This window comes from Otolemur garnettii, unplaced genomic scaffold (assembly GCF_000181295.1).
Source record: "Otolemur garnettii isolate 467f Iridium unplaced genomic scaffold, OtoGar3 scaffold00127, whole genome shotgun sequence".
Taxonomy (NCBI): domain Eukaryota; kingdom Metazoa; phylum Chordata; class Mammalia; order Primates; family Galagidae; genus Otolemur; species Otolemur garnettii.
Genome location: NW_003852522.1, coordinates 5,113,565 through 5,131,420, shown reverse-complemented (window position 1 = coordinate 5,131,420; position 17,856 = coordinate 5,113,565). Strand labels below are relative to the sequence as shown.

Sequence of the window (17,856 nt, the reverse complement as noted above, 5' to 3'; positions counted from 1 at the left end):
TTTTTTTTTTTTTTAAGTAGAGATAGGGGTCTTGCTTTTGCTCAGGCTGGTCTCGAACTTGTGAGCTCAAGTAACCTACCTGCCTTGGCCTCCCAGAGTGTTAGGATTACAAGTGTGAGCCACTATGCTTGACCAACCAGGGTAGTTTCTGATGGTGAGGAGTGCTCAGAAGAAGAAGGGCTGTAGTGATGAGAGTGCTGTGGGTGGTGGGGACTCTCTCAGATTGGGTGGCTGAGAAGGCTTCCCTGTAGAGGTGACAGTCAAGCTGAGAGCTCAGGGACAGCAGAAGCTGAAGCGTGGGTAGTCCAGGCAGAGCATCCATGGCAGAAGGAACTGAAAGTGCTGTGGTCCAGAGGCAAGCATGAGCTGGGCTGATTGGAGTGACCAGCCAAGAGGCTGTGCGGGTGAGATGGAGTTGGGAATGGGAGAGAGGAGACATAGGGCTTGTGTGGGCTTGCTGAGGAGAGAAGGCAGAGGGTATGCGTGGCATACTGCAAGTCTCTCACAAGCTATGCCTATTGCCTTTACTGATTTGGGAGGATATTGCCTCTTTCAGAGTCTTTGTATTTAATGTGGCCAGCACTGAGAGTGCTCCACAGGTGAGGTGGCAGGATAGCTGGTAGTCTCCTGTCTCAGGCCTCGTACTGACCCTGTTCCCACCTTTCTTTCCCTCCAGTGCACTGTCCAGGTCAGGTTAGAGCTGGGGCACCGTGCCCAACTGCGTAAGAAGCCCACCACGGAGGGGTTCACCCACGACTGGATGGTGTTTGTCCGTGGCCCTGAGCAGTGTGAGATCCAGCACTTCGTGGAGAAGGTGGTCTTCTGGCTGCATGACAGCTTCCCCAAGCCCAGACGTGGTGAGTGGCTCCCAGCCTTGAGTACCTGTGGCACTGACCAGTGTGGCTTCACTCCTACAGAGTCCTGTCCCTGCCTAACCCCAGGAACAGCAGGGCCCCATGCCGGGAGGCTCTGGCTCCTCCCTGGGGTAAGGGCATTTGAGCTGCTGCTCCTCATCCAGCTGTCACAGGAAAACTGAAGGGAGGTGGCAGCTATCTGTCATGTCATCATTTAGAATTGGGCTCTGAGGGGGTGGGAAGGGTGTCCTAACCTAGCTGGTGAGTAAACAGGAAGTTGCTTACTGGGCCTGAGTCTGTTAGGGGGCGCCATTTTTTAAGAATTCCTAATACTTGGAGTTGAAGGAATCACGGGAGCTTGCGTCCCCGCTGTCTTGTCTCCTACATGTCTTCTTCCCCATTTTCAGGCCTCACGCTGACATTGAAGCACAGGTTACTCAGTCACATATCCCCAGCATCACCAGGGTCGTAGTGGTTCTGGCCTCTCTGGAGGGCTCTGATAGTATATAGGCAGGAACTCACCCAGTTTATGGTTAGAGGGACTTCCTGGGGAAATGACCTTGGGGGAATGTGGGGTGGAGAATTTGGAACAAGGTTGGTGGTCTTGGGAGCTCTGTGGCGGCCAGCACCATGTCTGATTTTCCAGAGTCCCCAGTGAGAAGCCCAGGCCCAGCATGTCACAGAAATTCAATAAATATTTTCCCCAATGTATGTATTGATAAAAGAATGAAGGGCTTACTGTGTTGAAGTGCTTCACAGTAGGGAATTGCTGTGCTGGGCTGCTGGTCCAGGTGGTTCCTAGGGGTGATGGGGGCTGAGCTGGGCATAAGCATGATGTCCTTTGCTGAAGCTCTGGGAATGCCAGCCTTGTGCCCGCAAGTGGCTCACAGTCTAGTGGTGAAGTGCCACATGCTACAGAAGTAGAGACTTGTGGTTCCGAAGGGATGACCACCTGAGGTTCTTAGTGATGCAGGAGCTATTTCTTTTTCTTTGGGTTCCTGCCATCAGCCTTCAGCTATTCCCTTCACTCCTTGTTTTTCCTTTTCTGGGTCCTTACCTTCTTCCTCTTTCCTCCTTTCTTTTCTAAGCCTTTTAGAAGATTGCAGCTATGGTCCCTGACAAAAGCAGATATTTATAAAGCACCTCTTAGTAATAAGAACACATGGCATCTCTCAAGCACTTCCTGCTAAGCTCTTTATATGCAGGATCATGTTTCGTTCTCACCACAGCCCTCTTTACAGCTGGGGGGCAGGCCAGCTGCCTGTGCTTTTTGAAGGAGGGTGAGCAGGCTAGTCTGTGGGCATGCACTGTTCCTGTGGCCTCCTGTTTTTTATTGGTATAGGGCCACGTGCACTTGAACAAGCCTCACCTTTGCTTGCTTTGGCTGCCCTTCTCTCTTCTATCTGGGCCTGGCTGTCTCTTGCAGCATTCACTCCAGCTCTTCCTCACTGTTATCTCTCACTCATCTACTCCCCTTCCCTCCGTCTCCGAAGCACTGGGATGGGCCTGGGATGATGAGTCCCATCCACTTTGAAACTGTTTATTTCATCTTCATTCCTACCTTTGCCAGTAACCATGCAGCTTCTGGCAGTAACATGAATGGTGGTCTGCATTAATCACACTTTCACTTTGCGGTGTGCTTTGTGCAGAGCAGCCCAGCCACCTGCTTTGAGGTCACATAAAAGTAGCATGTTCTCCAAGCCCCAGGTACCTGAAAAATGGGGTGATGGCTAAGGCTCACTCTTCTCAAGTGTCAGTTTATGGGCAGCCCTTAAACTAGTAGGTGGACCCTGTTGGTTGTAAAGTCTGTCCCTGCAGCCATTGTGCAGAGGCTAATATGCAGAGGGCATCCTCATCAGATGAAACAAAGAGTAAACACTCAATTCCCTGTTTCTTGGATTGAATAAAACTCTGCTGGACTAAGAATGATACTTGCTGTACTTCAGAAGTATCTTTTATATCAAATACACATTATCACATATCAAACAGAAACATGTAAGGTACAAAGTTTCTGTTCCCCACTTGCTCACTAGTTCTACCACCTGGGGCAGTCTTTCTAGCCCTTTCTGGATTGTGTTATTTTATATCTTGTTGTTACTATTTTTTTTTAACAAATTCTTGCTTTGTGCCCAGGCTAGAGTACAGTGGTATGATCCTAACTCACTGTTTTTTTACAGTCCAGTAACTTGCTCTTACTTTAGTTGTCTTTGTCCCTTTGAACAGATGGTATGAGCCTGTTTACTTTTGAGAGCCTTCATAGGAGAGTCCCACAGCACTCTTTTTAGGGATGCCTCTAGCTACCGGGGCTAAATTTCAATTTCTTTGCCCAATACACCTACATGCTTCTAGACTTTTTTCTGGTTTATTTTTTCCTTACACCATCTTAACATGTTATATGTGTTACTTATCTTGTTTATCCCTTCCAAGAAAGAGATTTGTGTCAGTTTTGTTTGCTGCTACATGCTTGGTGCCTGTTGGGATAGAGTAGGTGCTTGCTAAGTGTTTACTGAATGAAGGAATGAATTCAACCCTATGAGTCCTTATCCCTGATATGCCTGTTATTTTTATTTTCTTGTAAAGAGACAGGATCTTTTTCTGCAGCTCAGGCTACAGTGCGATGGCATGATCATAGTTCATTGCAACCTTGAACTCCGAGCCTCAAGCAATCCTTGGCCTCCCAGAGAGCTGGGATTATAAGTGTCAACTTTTATACTTGGCTTTTTTTTTTTTTAACCCCCCTGAATATTTAATTCTAGTTCTTTCTGACTTCTTTAGTCAAAGTGAACCCTTTGGGAGCCACCTAGCCATCACCCTGGGCCTTTTCTCTGATGTTCTTCTTGGCGGGGGCGATTTATTTATTGCCCTATGCTGAGTGTCAGAAAATGCTCATTGGGGCATTTTGGAATTAGGATTTTCAGATTAGGGATGCTGATGGAATGTAAATATTCAAAAGTCTGAAAAAAACACTTTTGGTCCCAAGCATTCTGGATAAGGGGTACTTACCTTGCTCTACTACTCAGGGCTTTGCAAATGCTGCGTCATCATCTTCTGAGGAGTCTGATGACACCAGGTTCTCATTCCATTACACATGACCTGTTTTTGTTTGTTTGTTTGTTTTTGAGACAGATCCTCAAGCTATCGCCCTGGGTAGAGTGCCATGGCATCACAACTCACAGCAACTGCCAACTCCTGGGCTTAAGTAATTCTCTTGCCTCAGTCTCCCAAGTAGTTGGGACTACAGGCACCCACCACAACACCCAGCTATTTTTTGGTTATAGTTGTCATTGTTGTTTGGCAGGCCGGGGCTAAATTCGAACCCTCCAGTTCTGGTGTATGTGGCTGGTGCCCTGGCCGCTTGAGCTATAGGCACCACCTTTTTTTTCCCTATAAAAGCATTTAAGGCATTTGTTAGGACATTAAGATACTATGGGATTTTTACTGTTGTTGATTGTGTTTTGTGACTTTTGGTTCCTTTATTTTAGCTCTCTAGAGTTTTGTTTCTTTGATGGTTTCCTTCCACCTGTTTATTTCCTCTTTTTTCTCTTTCTGGGAGGCTTATTACTTAACTTCTCTATGTCTTAGTCTTTTCATCTGTAAAACAAGAATGATTGTCTCTGCTATGTAATATTGTTGTAAAGATTCAGTGGACTAGAGTTGGGTATTTGAAATGGTAGCCACTGTCTGTGTTTGTTAGTCTGATCTGCCAAATTGTTTCTTCATAGCTTACCTTTTTAAACAAAAGTATCTTTTTGCTATGGCATCAGGGAGATTTCCTTTATTTCCTTCTTGCTGTTGAATTTGAAAACTGTAAATATTTACCTGTAGTGTCTTAAGAGCCCTTTCTTATTTGTTGGGTATATCTCCTTAAATCTGAGGACTTTGACTCCTAGGTGGTTTTTTCCCCCCATTTTTTCTTTTTTCTCTAGTTCTCTTGTGGTTTCTAGATTTATTTCCATTTCCTTGGTCTCTTTGCTCCAGGTGGGAATTCTTTCTGAATTTGCTCTTTGATGGGAAGATAGGTCCTTGTTAACCAACAGGCTCAACAGTTCACAGGCCTCCCAGTTTCCTAAATGAGGAGGGTTTCACTCAGGGGTTCAGTTTCTGTGCTTCCCTGAGATTGTCCTCTCGAGACATGGAATCCACTGTTTGGATTTCCCCAGTGGGAAACTTGAGACTGCCCATGCTCTGGGTAGGGGTAGGTGGGAGGGAAGAGTCTCTAGGTCTGTGGTTCCAAATACAACCTCACAGTTTGCCCTTCATTTTTTTTTTTTTTAAATAATTGCTTTACTGAGACTTAATTCACATACTATAAAATCTACCCTTTTCGTGTGTACAATTAGTGTGTTTAGTGTACTCATATAGTTGTGCAGCCATCACCCCTTATTCTACTAGCTCTGTCTAATTCTAGAGCATTTATCTTACCCCAGAGAGAGCCCAGGCCCCCTTCTAGCTCTTACCCTCACCCTTACAGTTCACTGAGCCTGGCCCAGCCCTGGCCCAGGCCTTCAGTGCTCTGGCCCCACTCTGCTGTCCCTGCCCTGCAGCCCTCTATGGCAGATTGTAGGCTGCTGCTTCTTCGTCCTGTCCCCTTGTCTGATCTGCCTTGTCTACTTTCTGCCTTCTAGATGCATAGCACACGCATCTCCTCCTTCCTGCCTCTGCACCCTCAGGGCTTTGTTTGGTGCTGCATTTGGCCCCATGGCTCCCAGGCAGGATGGTAGGCCAGTGCATCTGCCTCGTCTCCTGTGTTGGACTGGAAGCTCTAACCCTTTACTTATCTCTGGAGGGACAGATGTTTTTCCAGCCTGGAAGTACCTATCACTCGAAACATAGGATGGGGAGGGCATGGAGAGTAGATTTAGGAATATAGTTGCCCTCCGCAGAAGCAAGTGACCTGGGAGTCAGAGGCCTGGGAAGCTGAATGTGTCCCTTCTAGGAGGTGGTCCTGATGTGGGGCTTTGTGGCTGGATAGGGTTCAGACAGGGGTCTAGGTGTGGGCAGGAAAGGGAGCATAGGGTGGGGTCTGCAAGCAAACTGCCTGTGGTTCCCTTGCTGGGGGTTACAGGTGGGAGCTGCCTTCTCTTCTTTTCTGGCCTGTCTCTACTTTTTTTTTTTTTTGAGACAGCCTCAAGCTGTCCCCCTGGGTAGAGTGCCATGGCATCACAGCTCACAGCAACCTCCAACTCCTTGGCTCAAGCGAGTCTTCTGCCTCTGCCTCCCAAGTAGCTGGGACCACAGGCACCCACCACAACGCCCGGCTATTTTTTGGTTGCAGCTCTCGTTGTTTGGTGGGCCTGGGCTGGATTTGAACCTGCCACCTTAGGTGTATGTGGCTGGCACCTTAGCCACTTGAGCCACAGGCGCCGAGCCCCTGTCTCCACTTTCCTTCCTGGGTTCAGGTTGAATGTTGGGGTGTCTGTCTGGTGCCTGGCCGTGAGTGAGAGTTCTGGGGTGGAGGGCAGACTGCAGAGGCAAAGCACCAAGCAGATAGCTCTCGTGCAGCCGCAGTGCTGCCACTTTTCTCTTTCCGCAGACCCCACGGAGGCTACTGCCATGACTTGGCCTCCTCCCTGTTTAAGAGTGTCTGAGTACTTCCTGTCCCTGGATGCCTGAGGGAGCTGTGACCAGTGGTCTGGTGGGCAGTGTTTGACAGATACTTCTGAATGCTTCTGAAAGGAAAGGTTATGTCAACAGGTCCAGGCCCTGGGGAGATAGTATGGATCAGGAATGATGTACAAGATGAGAATAAGAAGGCCTGCAGTAGACTGGGCTAGGTATTAGGAGCCTGTGATCCTGACACTCTGAGAGATTGAGGAAGGAGGATCACTTACTTGAGCTTAGGAGTTCAAGACTGCAGTGAGCTATGATGACATCATTGCATTCTGGCCTGGGTGATGGAGTAAGACTTCATGTGTTGATAAAGAAGAAAGTCCTATAGCTGAGAGATCTAGGATGCTGAGGAGCCTGTGAGAGGGAACTGTGACCTGGTCAGGTGAGAGGCTCAGAGCAGGGGTCCAGAGGAAGTGATCTGTGATTGAGAGGCTCACCATGGCTGCGTCTCCACACCTGACACCAGGCTGCTGAATGCTGGGATGTGAGGTGATGGAGCTCCTTGGGGGGTGGGGAGGTGGAGCAAGGGCAGGAGGAACTACCAGGGGAGTGTCAGGCTGTGCAAGGCTCTGGTTACCCTTGCAGAAGATGCCCAGGAGGGAGCCTGAGGCACAACGTGAGAAGAATGACTTAGGGACAGTGGGCTGCACTCCAGAAGGGTTTGGAAGTGTCCTTGAAAGTTCTTGGTGATAGGTGAGCTGCAGGAGAGGGAGTCAGGTGGCCTCGATTCTTGAGTGAGTGATGGGCCCTGAGCTGAGAGATGTTGCATGTTAAAGAGGCAGAAAGAGTTGGTTTGGGGTGGACCTTGTTGGAGGAGCAGGAAGGAGGTGGCTGGAGTAGGGATTAGTCTGGGGCCACCCAGGACAGCTTTCTGCAGATTGCAGATTTTCCCTTGTGTCCCAGAGCTGCTCTGTAGGGAGGCTGTTCCTTCCTTCAAGGGGGGCTGACCATCAGTCTGAGATGACCATCAGTCCTCAAGAGTAAGCACAAAGGGGCCAGAGGTATCCTCTGGGCTTCTGTTGTTATCCTAGCCCCTGACTCTGCCAAACACAGGTAGTGGTGGAGTCAATGAATGAATGAATGGGTATGACCCCCTGATACAGTTTGGTAGCACTAACAGTTTCTATGCAGACCCTGATATCCATGTGACAGTAGTGTTTAGAGTGCCCAGCAGGGGCAGCTAGGATTACTGTTAGCTTCCAGGGCAACTGTGCCACATGGGTGCTATGACTGTCTGAGTAGTGCCCGCTTCTCCCAGCAGGGAGCTCAGATGAGGAAGCTTCTCACACCAGCTATGTATAAGGCCTTGCCATCTAGAAACTTATCTCGTGGTGGGCCAGGCAGCCATGGGGGAGAGTAGTGCTTGAACTGGGCTTTCAGGGAAGGAATGGGAGTAGGGTGGAAGGGACAGTACGTGGGCCTGGGCTGGCTTACATCCTGTATCTGTCCTGTAGCTCCAGTCTCAGGGGCCAGGGATGGGTGGGCTTGGGAGCCTGAGCTTTGAGCCCTTTCCCTGCTTTCCTGTAGTTTGCAGACTGGGACCCCATGCAAAGATGCCTAGCTAGCCCTGCCTTTGAGAGGCCCAGTCTCTCCATGCCTACCCTGCTTGCCAATTTTGTTTGGATAGATATATGATATACACAAGGTTAGATATTTGAGTCTTTCGTAGAAAAATTAATGGTTTTGATTTTAAAAATCATGTTTCATTATGTTCCATTGATTGTTTTCTAGCAGTTTCTGTCTCATTTAAGAATTACCTTACTAGTGCAGATCTACGCATGTAAAGGTTTATAACAATTGGCATTATGTTAGGTGAAATGAGCCAGACACAGAAAACAGACTGCATATCCTTATTCCATGCAGAATTGAAACCCGTTGAACTTAGAGAAGCAGAGGGTAGGATGGTGGTTGCCAGTGGCTGAGCTTGGAAGGGTTGACAGTTAAAGCATTGGGCTTTTCCGTTCTGCAAGGTGAGTCCTGGATCTGCTCTTCTGCATGGTGCCTGTTGCTGGCAGTGCCATAGTGGGTGCTCTAAGTTGCCACAAGTGTAGATCTGTGTTAAATGTTCCTAGAAAACAAAATCAGTAATAAAGGGGTGAGAGGAAACTTGAGGACGTAATAGACATGTTTGTGGCCTTGATGGTGGTGATGAGTGTCTGCAGATCAGACTTCAGTAAAGTGTGTAAAAAAGCTGCAGACAATCGGCAGGGTTTCTTCCTGTCTCCCAGTTATGGTTGTTTCTGCAGAGGGAGGGGTGGATTTCCGCTGTCTAATTGTTTTCTTAAAAGAAACTGCATTTCTTTCATGGTGCTCACAGTGTGTTATCAGAACATTTGACAGCTTGGCTCGGTGCCTGTAGTTCAGTGGTTAGGGCAACACTGCATGCACCAGACCTTGGTGGGTTTGAACAGGGCCTGCTAAACAACAATGGCAACAATAACAATAACAACAACAACAACAAAATAGCTGGGCGTTGTGGTGGGTGCCTGTAGTTCCAGCTACGTGGGAGGCTGAGGCAAGAGAATTGCTTAAGCCCAAGAGTTTGAGGTTGCTGTGAGCTGTGATGCCATGGCACTCTGCTAAGGGCGACATATTGAGACTCTGTCTCAAAAAAAAAGACATTTGACAGCTTATTCTGGAGGATGAAATTACAAAAGATTATTTTATGCTGTTCTTTGTTTCAGTTTGGTGGTGTTTTTTCCTCCCTTCAATCTCTGGGGTTAACAAGGTTCTGTTCGCACACTTGGGAGGATTGTCATTATGTGCTGGAATAGAACTCAGGTAGTAGATCCTCTGCCACATCCATGTTTCTCCATCTCTCAGTGTGCATGTCCTGGGCACAGACCAGGGCTTAGCTCCTGTGTTGAAGGCTGTCATGGTGGAGTGTGCAGCCCTGTATGGGGGAAGAAATCCCACCGGGTCGCACACCTCACTCAAGTCTGTGACTTGGACTAATACCCCTTCCTGTTCTCCCTTTGCTGACTGCCCTGGTGGCCAGGTCACCTCTGCCCTGCCCCTTTTATTCCTTAGGGCCCCTTGAGCATGGAATTTGACTCTCCTTAGGGAGCTCAGCTTCCCAAAAAGCTGCCATCCTGATAAGCCTCAGCAAGGAGGTGGTGAAGGTGGCAGGGAATTGGGGGAGGGGGGCACATGCTATTGTTGCTGGGGCCTGGGCCTTGAATGGGCAGGAAGCTGGGCCTTGAATGGGGCAGGAAGCTGATGGATACATTTTCTCCTTCTCTTTTTAGTGTGCAAGGAGCCCCCTTATAAAGTGGAGGAGTCGGGGTATGCTGGCTTCATCATGCCCATCGAGGTGCACTTCAAAAACAAGGTAGGGACTCGACGCCCGTAGCACAGTGGTTATGGTACTAGCCACAAACACCGAGGCTGACAGGTTTGAACCTGGCCCAGGCCAGCTAAACAACAATGACAACTGCAACAAAAAATAGCCAGGTGTTGTGGTAGGTGCCTGTAGTCCCAGCAACTTGAGAAGCTGAGGCAAGAGGATCACTTAAGCCCAAGAGTTTGAGGTTGCTGTGAACTGTGACACCAAGGCACTCTACCAAGCGCGACATAGTGAGGCTCTGTCTCAAAACAAACAAACAAAAAACTCCAAGAAGGTAGGATCCTTGAATAGTGGCGAGCAGTATGCACATCCTAGTAGAGGTCCCAGCAGAGTCCCTGGGCGGAGGATGCTATGGGCTGTTCACAAAGGAGGTAGTAGAAGTGGCCAGTCCACAGCATGTATGCATGAGCTGGGAGGCTCGTCACAGGGAAGATACTGATTTCCATCCTGATTGCTCTTGAGGGCCAGTGACCCTGTCCCTGAGTGCCACTTCTTCAGGGGAGCAGCATGGCCAGTCGCCTAGAGAATTTGTCTGTAGCAACATGCCTTGATGGGGACAGATTCCTCCATGGTCCTAGAGGGACATATGAAGTGACAGAGATCTTGAAGTAACACAGATCTATGTTGAAGTAACAGAGATCTATGAAGTAACACAAATGTCCCATAGCAGGCAGCTGGTTGGGTAAACTTACCTAAGTGCATTTTCTGAGTAGAATCTTTGATGACCCACAGGGAGAGTAAATTCTTAATATTGTTGAATGAAAGAAGCAAGTTATATGAATAATATAGAAAAAAAAGAAATTATATCCATTTAAAATGTTAGCCAGGGTAATCTGGGTGATAGGATTGCAGGGGATCTTTATTTCCTTCTATCTGTGTTTTTTAAACTTTTTTGTTGTTGTTTAGTAATTAAAATAACTGGAGATCCTGCCCATGTTCCTCTTCTTGGTGTCACCAAGGGGCCAGCAGTGGCATTTCCTGGCTCAGGGCAGCTTGGCCATGGCTGGCTGCTTTCCTACGAATACAGCTAGACTGGTGTGGAATCTGTGCCGCCATCTCCTGGGAAGGTCCTCCTGGGAGGCCTGCCATATGCCCTACTTGCTTGCAAGCCCTCGGTACTGTTCTGCACACCACCTGTGGTAAGGGCCTCTAGGAGTGGCACTCGTGTTGCCCTATAGGGAGCTGGGTGAGCTTAACAGATGTGACCATATTTCAGGTATGAGGCCTCCTGGGGTCCTGTTCATAGAAATCTGGGTCATCCTGAGCCTTTTTGGGAGTTGAGGTCCCATTGGGAAAAGAGTGGAGACCATCTCAGGGTGGACCTCCTGGGGGCTGTGTCCTGGAACAGGTGAGCTGCCAGACTCTTCAGGCTCCCTTTGGTACATGTGGAAGGGGAGTGCTAGCCCATGCATGGCACTGGTGCCGTGGAGGGATGGGCAGTGGCACCAAAGTCCTTGTGGCTAGTCTAAAACCGTTGGGTGTCTCAGATCAAATTCCTTCAAGGTTCCAAAGCAGTTTGGGGAAGGGAAGGCCAGTAAGACCCTCTTTATCCCTTGACACCTGTCTGGTCCCTGACCCAGGGCTGGTGGTACCCACTCCACTCTCCAGTGCCCCCAGGTGTCTGCCAAAAGACTTCAGCCAGTCCCTGGCTCTGTGGCAGGGGGTTGCCAGCATGTGGATTTTTGAGGCCTCTTTTCCTGAGGTTGGCTGCCTGTTTGGAGGGAAGGTGGGTCAGGGCTGGGACAGTTTCTTATACTGGGTTTCTTCTCCACACCTTGTGGTAACCCCCAGCTGGCTGTGGACTGGCAGCCCCAAGGTAGTGGTGAAACCCATTCTGAGCATGTGCTGTATCCTGCAGTGCTCACCTGAGCCTGAAACTTGTCTTCAGACTGTTCCTGTACTGAGTTCCCTGAGGCTCCACTCCGATGGGGAAAGGAAGTAGGCAGCCCTCTGCCATAGGGTTTTCACTGCTGGGCTTAGCAGTCTCCCCTTTGCTGGGCCTTAGGGGCAGTTTGCCCTTTCTGAGGGTATTCTTTGAATCTCTACCTATTCTTTGGGGGTTCTTGGTGTTTTCTCTGAGGTGTGGGTGTGTGTGTGTTTGCATGAGTCCGGTGGTCCTCCAGAGAGCCTGTTGCTGTGCTCTTTGGAAGGCCCTAGGTGCTGCACCCAGCCATTTCCACCTGCCCAGGCACCCTCTGGGGAGCGTGTGTGCCGGCTCTGCCACATCCAGCTCCTTAAGGCAACATCTGGTTTCTGCTCCAAGTGTTTGTTTTAGGGCTGGTTTATTGAGGTCTAATTTACATACAGCAAAACCCTCCCATTTTAGGTATAGTGGGTTTTTCGGATCTCAGCATGTGTTTTATTTGAACTCTGTTGGAGGATGGCCAATTTTTCTGTTAGAAAAAAAAAAAAAGACTATATTCCTCAATGTTTGTTTGAACAGTTCCTGCAGACGCTGCATGGCTGGGACAGAGCTCCACCGTGAGTCTTTTCTGAGGATTACAGTGTTGTCTGTCTCAGGACAAAGGCTGGCTGCTTCCTGTGCTCTGCACCTGCTCGCTGGGATTCCTCTGGTTATGATGGTAGTTGTGCTCACAGAGCCTTAGAGGGCCCTGCACGCAGAGAACCTGGGAGTGAAGCCCACCACAAGAGGGTTAAGGGTACCGGTCCTGTGTGTGTATGGGGGTGTGTGTGCAGCATGCTGGGCCTGTGCTAAGCATGTAATTTTTTAGTCTCCAAATAAGCCCCAGAGGAAGGTCATCACCACAGTCTGTGGCTGGAGGAACTCCTGGATACCGAGTCACGTAGTGCCACAGATTATTTGGCAGAGCTGGGATTGGAACCAGCTATGCACAAGTACACACCCATTGCTTAAATTCCTGAGACATGATTTGCAAAAGCTGTCTTAAGAAATAAAACTACCTGAAATAGGCATTACCTAGAATGATTACTTAATGAATCAGGCTTTTATTCACATCGTTCACATCTAGGGGACAGGGATAGTATTTTTTGTTTGTTTTTTTTTTTGAGACAGAGCCTCAAGCTGTCCCCCTGGGTAGAGTGCCGTGGCATAGCTCACAGCAACCTCCAACTCCTGGGCTCAAGTGAGTCTCCTGCCTCTGCCTCCCAAGTTGCTGGGACCACAGGCGCCCGCCACAACACTTGGCCATTTTTTTTCGGTTGCAGCCATCATTGTTGTTTGGCAGGCCCGGGCTGGATTTGAACCCACCACCTTAGGTGTATGTGGCTGGTGCCAGTATTTTTTTTTTTTAATGTATTGTGTTCTACAAAGATTATTTACATGTGGGTCTCTATTTTAGAAGTTTTATAAAGATTAGCAGTTGTAGAAAAGTTGGAAAATTGTAAAAGCAACCAGTGCAGACCAGAGAATATAGATTACTATTTGGAACTGGGTTGTGGTAAGTGGATTTGCAGTGCTTTTTTTGCCCTGACATAGGCAAGGCTTGCATTTGGTTGCTAGGCATGGCTAACTCATCAGCAGTAGGTTGTAAGAGGGTAAGCATCTAGGGCAGTGACAGGTCAGGTTGGCAGAAGTATTGGTATCTAGAATGAATAGGGAGAGAGCAGTTAGGGGTACCTGGGGGCTCAAATCCAGTCACTGGCTATGTCACTGGGGACAGGTAACTCCTCTGGGCATCAGTTTTTGCATTATATTTACTTCTCAGGGCTGTCAGGAGGGTTCACAGAAAGATGGTAGGTAGAGCACTGGGCACAGGCCTAGCACAGGTCATACACTCCTACGTGTGTGCCGTTGCTGTGGAGCTGGAATGGGCAGGAAGTGTGGTGGAGGTAAGAGCCTGGGAGACTTGAGAAGGCTGAAGCTCCAGCCATGATAAAAGGTGTTTTCGGCTTCTCTAATAAGGGCTAGGTCTTTGGCACTTCTCAAACACAGAAAGGCACTTCTCAAACACAGAACCTTTCCTTATGTTGCATGAGGGTTGTTTTTTTTTTTTTCTTTTTAGCTAGTATGCTTCACCTTGAATGTGGTTTTGTCTGTAAAATGAAGGAATTGTGTTTTATGTGGTGTTAATGCACTAGAGCAGGCGTCCTCAAACTACGGCCCGCGGGCCACATGCAGCCTGCCTAGGACATTTATCCAGCCCACCAGGTGTTTTTGCCGCTGCTGCCTGTCCTGCTTAGCAGCCAACTTGTCCCAGGGCCCACAGTCCAGCCCTGCAACAGTCTGAGGGACAGTGAACTGGCCCCGTGTTTAAAAAGTTTGAGGACCCCTGCACTAGTGCTTAACTGAGGCTGCATTTTGGGGACCTGTTGCAAAGATGCTCTTTTGATAATACATCACCCCCTTCTTTCAAGGAAAAAAGAAATGGAGGGCTTCATCTGATTACAACAGTAATACATGTGTGTTATAAAGAAATTGTTCTGAAACAAGAAGATAGCATTGTCTGGTTCATCATCTGGTGAAATGTGTGCATTGGGCAACTCATATTTTTTGCTGTTCTGTCTGCAAATGACAAAGAATATTGATTTGGGGTTTGCAAATAAACTTTTGTGAGTAGGTAAATTCGAAAATGTGGAATCCACCAATGATGAAGACCAATTATACCACAATATGTATGTCCATTCATCTGTTAGTGGACATGTGGGCTGCTCTGTCTGCTTGCTATTGTGAATAGTACTGCTGTGAACATTTGTGTACACATACTTATTTGAATACCAATTTTCAATTCCTTTGGGTATACAGCTAATAATGGAATTGCCAGGGTATGCAGTAATTTTGTGTCTAAATTTTTGAAGAACTGTCAAGCTATTTGCCACAGTGACTGCACCATTTTATGTTTCCACCAGCAATGTTTGAGGGTTCCCTTTTCTCCATATCCTTAGCAATGCTGCTTATTTTCTATTTTTTAAAAAGTTATAGCCATCCTAGTTGGTGTGAAGCAGTGACACATTGAGATTTTTTTTTGCATTTCCTAATTACCAGTGATATTTTGCATCTTTTCACATATTTGTCGGCTGTTTGTATGTGGAGAAATGTCTTCATACATCCATTGCCCATGTTTGAGTCAGGCAGCTTGTCTTCCTGTGGTTGCATTATAGAAGTTCTTTATGTATTCTGGACATTACATTCTTACCAGGTATGCACTTTGCAAATATTTTATCTCCTCTAGATTGTTTTTTCACATTTCTTCATAATGCCCCTTGATGCATGAAAGTATTCAATTTTTATGAAGTTCGTTTTTTTTTTCTTCAGTTGCTCAGAATATGGGTGTCAAATCTGTGACTCTGTTGCCAAATTTGAGGTCATAAAGATTTATCACTGTGTTTACTTATACTAGTTTAATAGTTTTAATTTTTATAGTTAGATAATTGGTCCATTTTGAGTTAACTTTTGAATATGGAATGAAGGGTAGGGTCTAGCTTTATGCTTTTCCATGTGGTTTCACAGGTGTCTCAGTGTCATTTGTTGAAGAGACTCTTCTTTTTCCATTAAGTGGTCTTGGCATCCTTCTTGAAAATTAATTGGCCATAGATTTTGAGTCTAAAACTGAACTCTTAATTGTTTCCATTGATCTTTATGTCTGGTCCTATGCTCATACCTTACCGTTTTGATTACTATAGCTTTGTAGGAAATTTTGAGACCGTCAACTTTGTGTTTCATTTTTTTTCCTCCTTCAGTATGAACTTGGTTATTCTGGGCCCCTTGTAGTTTTATATGAGTTTAAGGTTTTGCTTTTCTATTTAAAAAAAAAAAAACAATTGGAATTTCAATAAAAATTACATTGAATTGCATTGAATCTGTATATCAGTTTTGGGACATCTTAGCAATGTTAAGTCTTCCAGTCCATGGACATAGGATGTCTTTCCATTTAGTCAGGTCCTTTTTAATTTTCTTCTGCAGTGTTTTGTAGTTTTCAGTGTGTATAAATCTTTCACCTGCTTGGTTAAATTCATTCCAGGGTATTTTATTCTTTTGGATGCTGTTGTAATTGAAACTGATTTTTATGTGTTGATCTTGTACCTTGCAGCTTTACTGGATTTGTTTATTAGCTTTAGTGATCTCTTTGTGGCTCCTTGGGATTTTATGTATATGGAATCATGCCATCAGCAAGTAGAGATAGTTTTACTTCTCTCCATTTTGAATGTCTTTTCTTTCTTCTTCTTGCTTCATTGCTCTGGTTAGGACTCCCAGGACAGTGTTGGGCAGTAGTGGTGAAACTGGGCATCTTGTGTTGTTTCTGACCTTCAAGGGGAAAGGCCTTTTACATTAAGTGTGATGTCAGCTGTGGGTTTTTCATGAATACTTTTCATCAAGTTAGGAAAGTCCCCTTCTAAAAGAAGAAAAAAAACCCTCTGTTTTCTCCAGCCATAACATTTCTAACACCAAATCCGTTCTCTGTGGACAACTCCAATTTAATTCACTTTTGTTGCTAACTACCTGGAATTAATGCAGACCTCCCAGGTTAAGGGGTCAGCTCCACTTTAGACGCCAGTCACAAGTCCCAGGTTGCCATCTGTACTTAACTGGCCATAAATTGCCAGTTCCCCCTCCAGAAGTTCAAAATATTATGTAAATAGCTCACAGAACTCACGGAAACATTGTACTTCATTACTGGTTTATTATAAAGGATACAGCTCAGTAAGGGGCAAATGGAAGTGACACGGAATGCAGGGAAGGGCACAGAGCTTCTTCCTGCCTTTTCCTTCCACTCTCCCAGCGCCTTGCTGAACTTACTAACCTGCACATGCTCTGGACCCTTGTGTTTAAGGTTTTTATGGAACCCCATTTATATAGATGTGATTGATTAAATCATTGGCCAGGGTGATGGGGGTTTGGAGGGGGGAGTTGAGGGGCTGGCTGAAAATTCCAACCCTTTAGTTACATGGTTGGTTCCTCTGGCAACAAAGGGCTTTCAGCCCCTAGTCATTAGGATGCTTCTACCACTTCAAAGATTTTGAGGGTCCTAGAAGTGTGCATCAGGAACCCAAGACTAAGACCAGGCAAAAGATGCTCCTATCTCCCCTGTTCTTCTGTGCTGGGGCTGGGTGGTACCACATACATGTTTCTTACTATGTCACACCTTTTATTCCTACTTTGCTTAGTGTGTCTTTTAAATTATGAACAGGTGTTGAATTTTGTCATGATTTTATCTGCCTTTATTGAGAAAGTCGTGTGGGTTTCTTCCTTCTTTTTATTAATGTGGTGTATTATATTGATTGATTTTTATGTAGAATCTCTCTTGCATTCCTGGAATAAGTCCATCTTGGTTATTGTATAATCTTTTTTTTTTTTTTTCCGGGGCTGGGTTTGAACCTGCCACCTCTGGCATATGGGGCCAGCACCCTATTCTTTTGAGCCACAGGCACTGCCCTAGTTATTGTATAATCTTTTTAACGTGCTTTGGATTGAGATTGCTACCATGTTTCCCCGAAAATAAGACACTGTCTTATGTTTATTTTTTCTCAAGAAGACACACTAGGGCTTATTTTCAGGGGATGTCTTATTTTTATTAAGTATAATACAATCTGCATTTATTCAAATGCAGTTAAGTCATCTTCTTCTGGAACCTGACAGGGGGAGGTGACCTTGTTGGTGGGGCTGGTGCTAGTGCTGCATGAACTCCTTTCTCCTAGTTTTCTGCAGGTGCACAATAGGATGCCTGCTGCGGTTACCACATGCACACCTGCACAGTGCAAATGGCTCGGAGAAAAGAGCTGTGGCAGATAAAAGGTATTCCAGTCTTCCTTACTGCTCCACGCTGAAATGCATGGCATGGCTACGCTGCATAGCCACGCCCATCACTAGGTCTTATTATCAGGGTCGGGCTTATGTTTAACAAATGCATAGAAATCCTGCTAGGGCTTATTTTTTGGGTAGGTCTTATTTTCGGAAAAACATGGTAATATATTTTGTTGAGGGTTTTTGGATCTATATTCATAAGGAATATAGTTTTCTTTTTTTTAAAGGAATATAGTTTTCTTTTTTTTTGAGACAGAGCCTCAAGCTATCCCCCTGGGTAGAGTGCTGTGGCATCACAGCTCACAGCAACCTCCAACTCCTGGGCT

General features: G+C 46.5%; 1 protein-coding gene across 1 annotated transcript in view; it reads left to right on the top strand.

Moving 5' to 3' along the window:
• The window catches only part of MLLT1 (MLLT1, super elongation complex subunit), a 76,446-nt gene that overhangs the window by 10,365 nt on the left and 48,225 nt on the right, over positions 1-17,856 (top strand). Inside the window, exons 2-3 of the mRNA XM_003797986.3 lie at positions 677-857; positions 9,713-9,795. Coding sequence (XP_003798034.1) covers positions 677-857; positions 9,713-9,795 — 264 coding nt within the window. The remainder of the gene's footprint in view (positions 1-676; positions 858-9,712; positions 9,796-17,856) is intronic.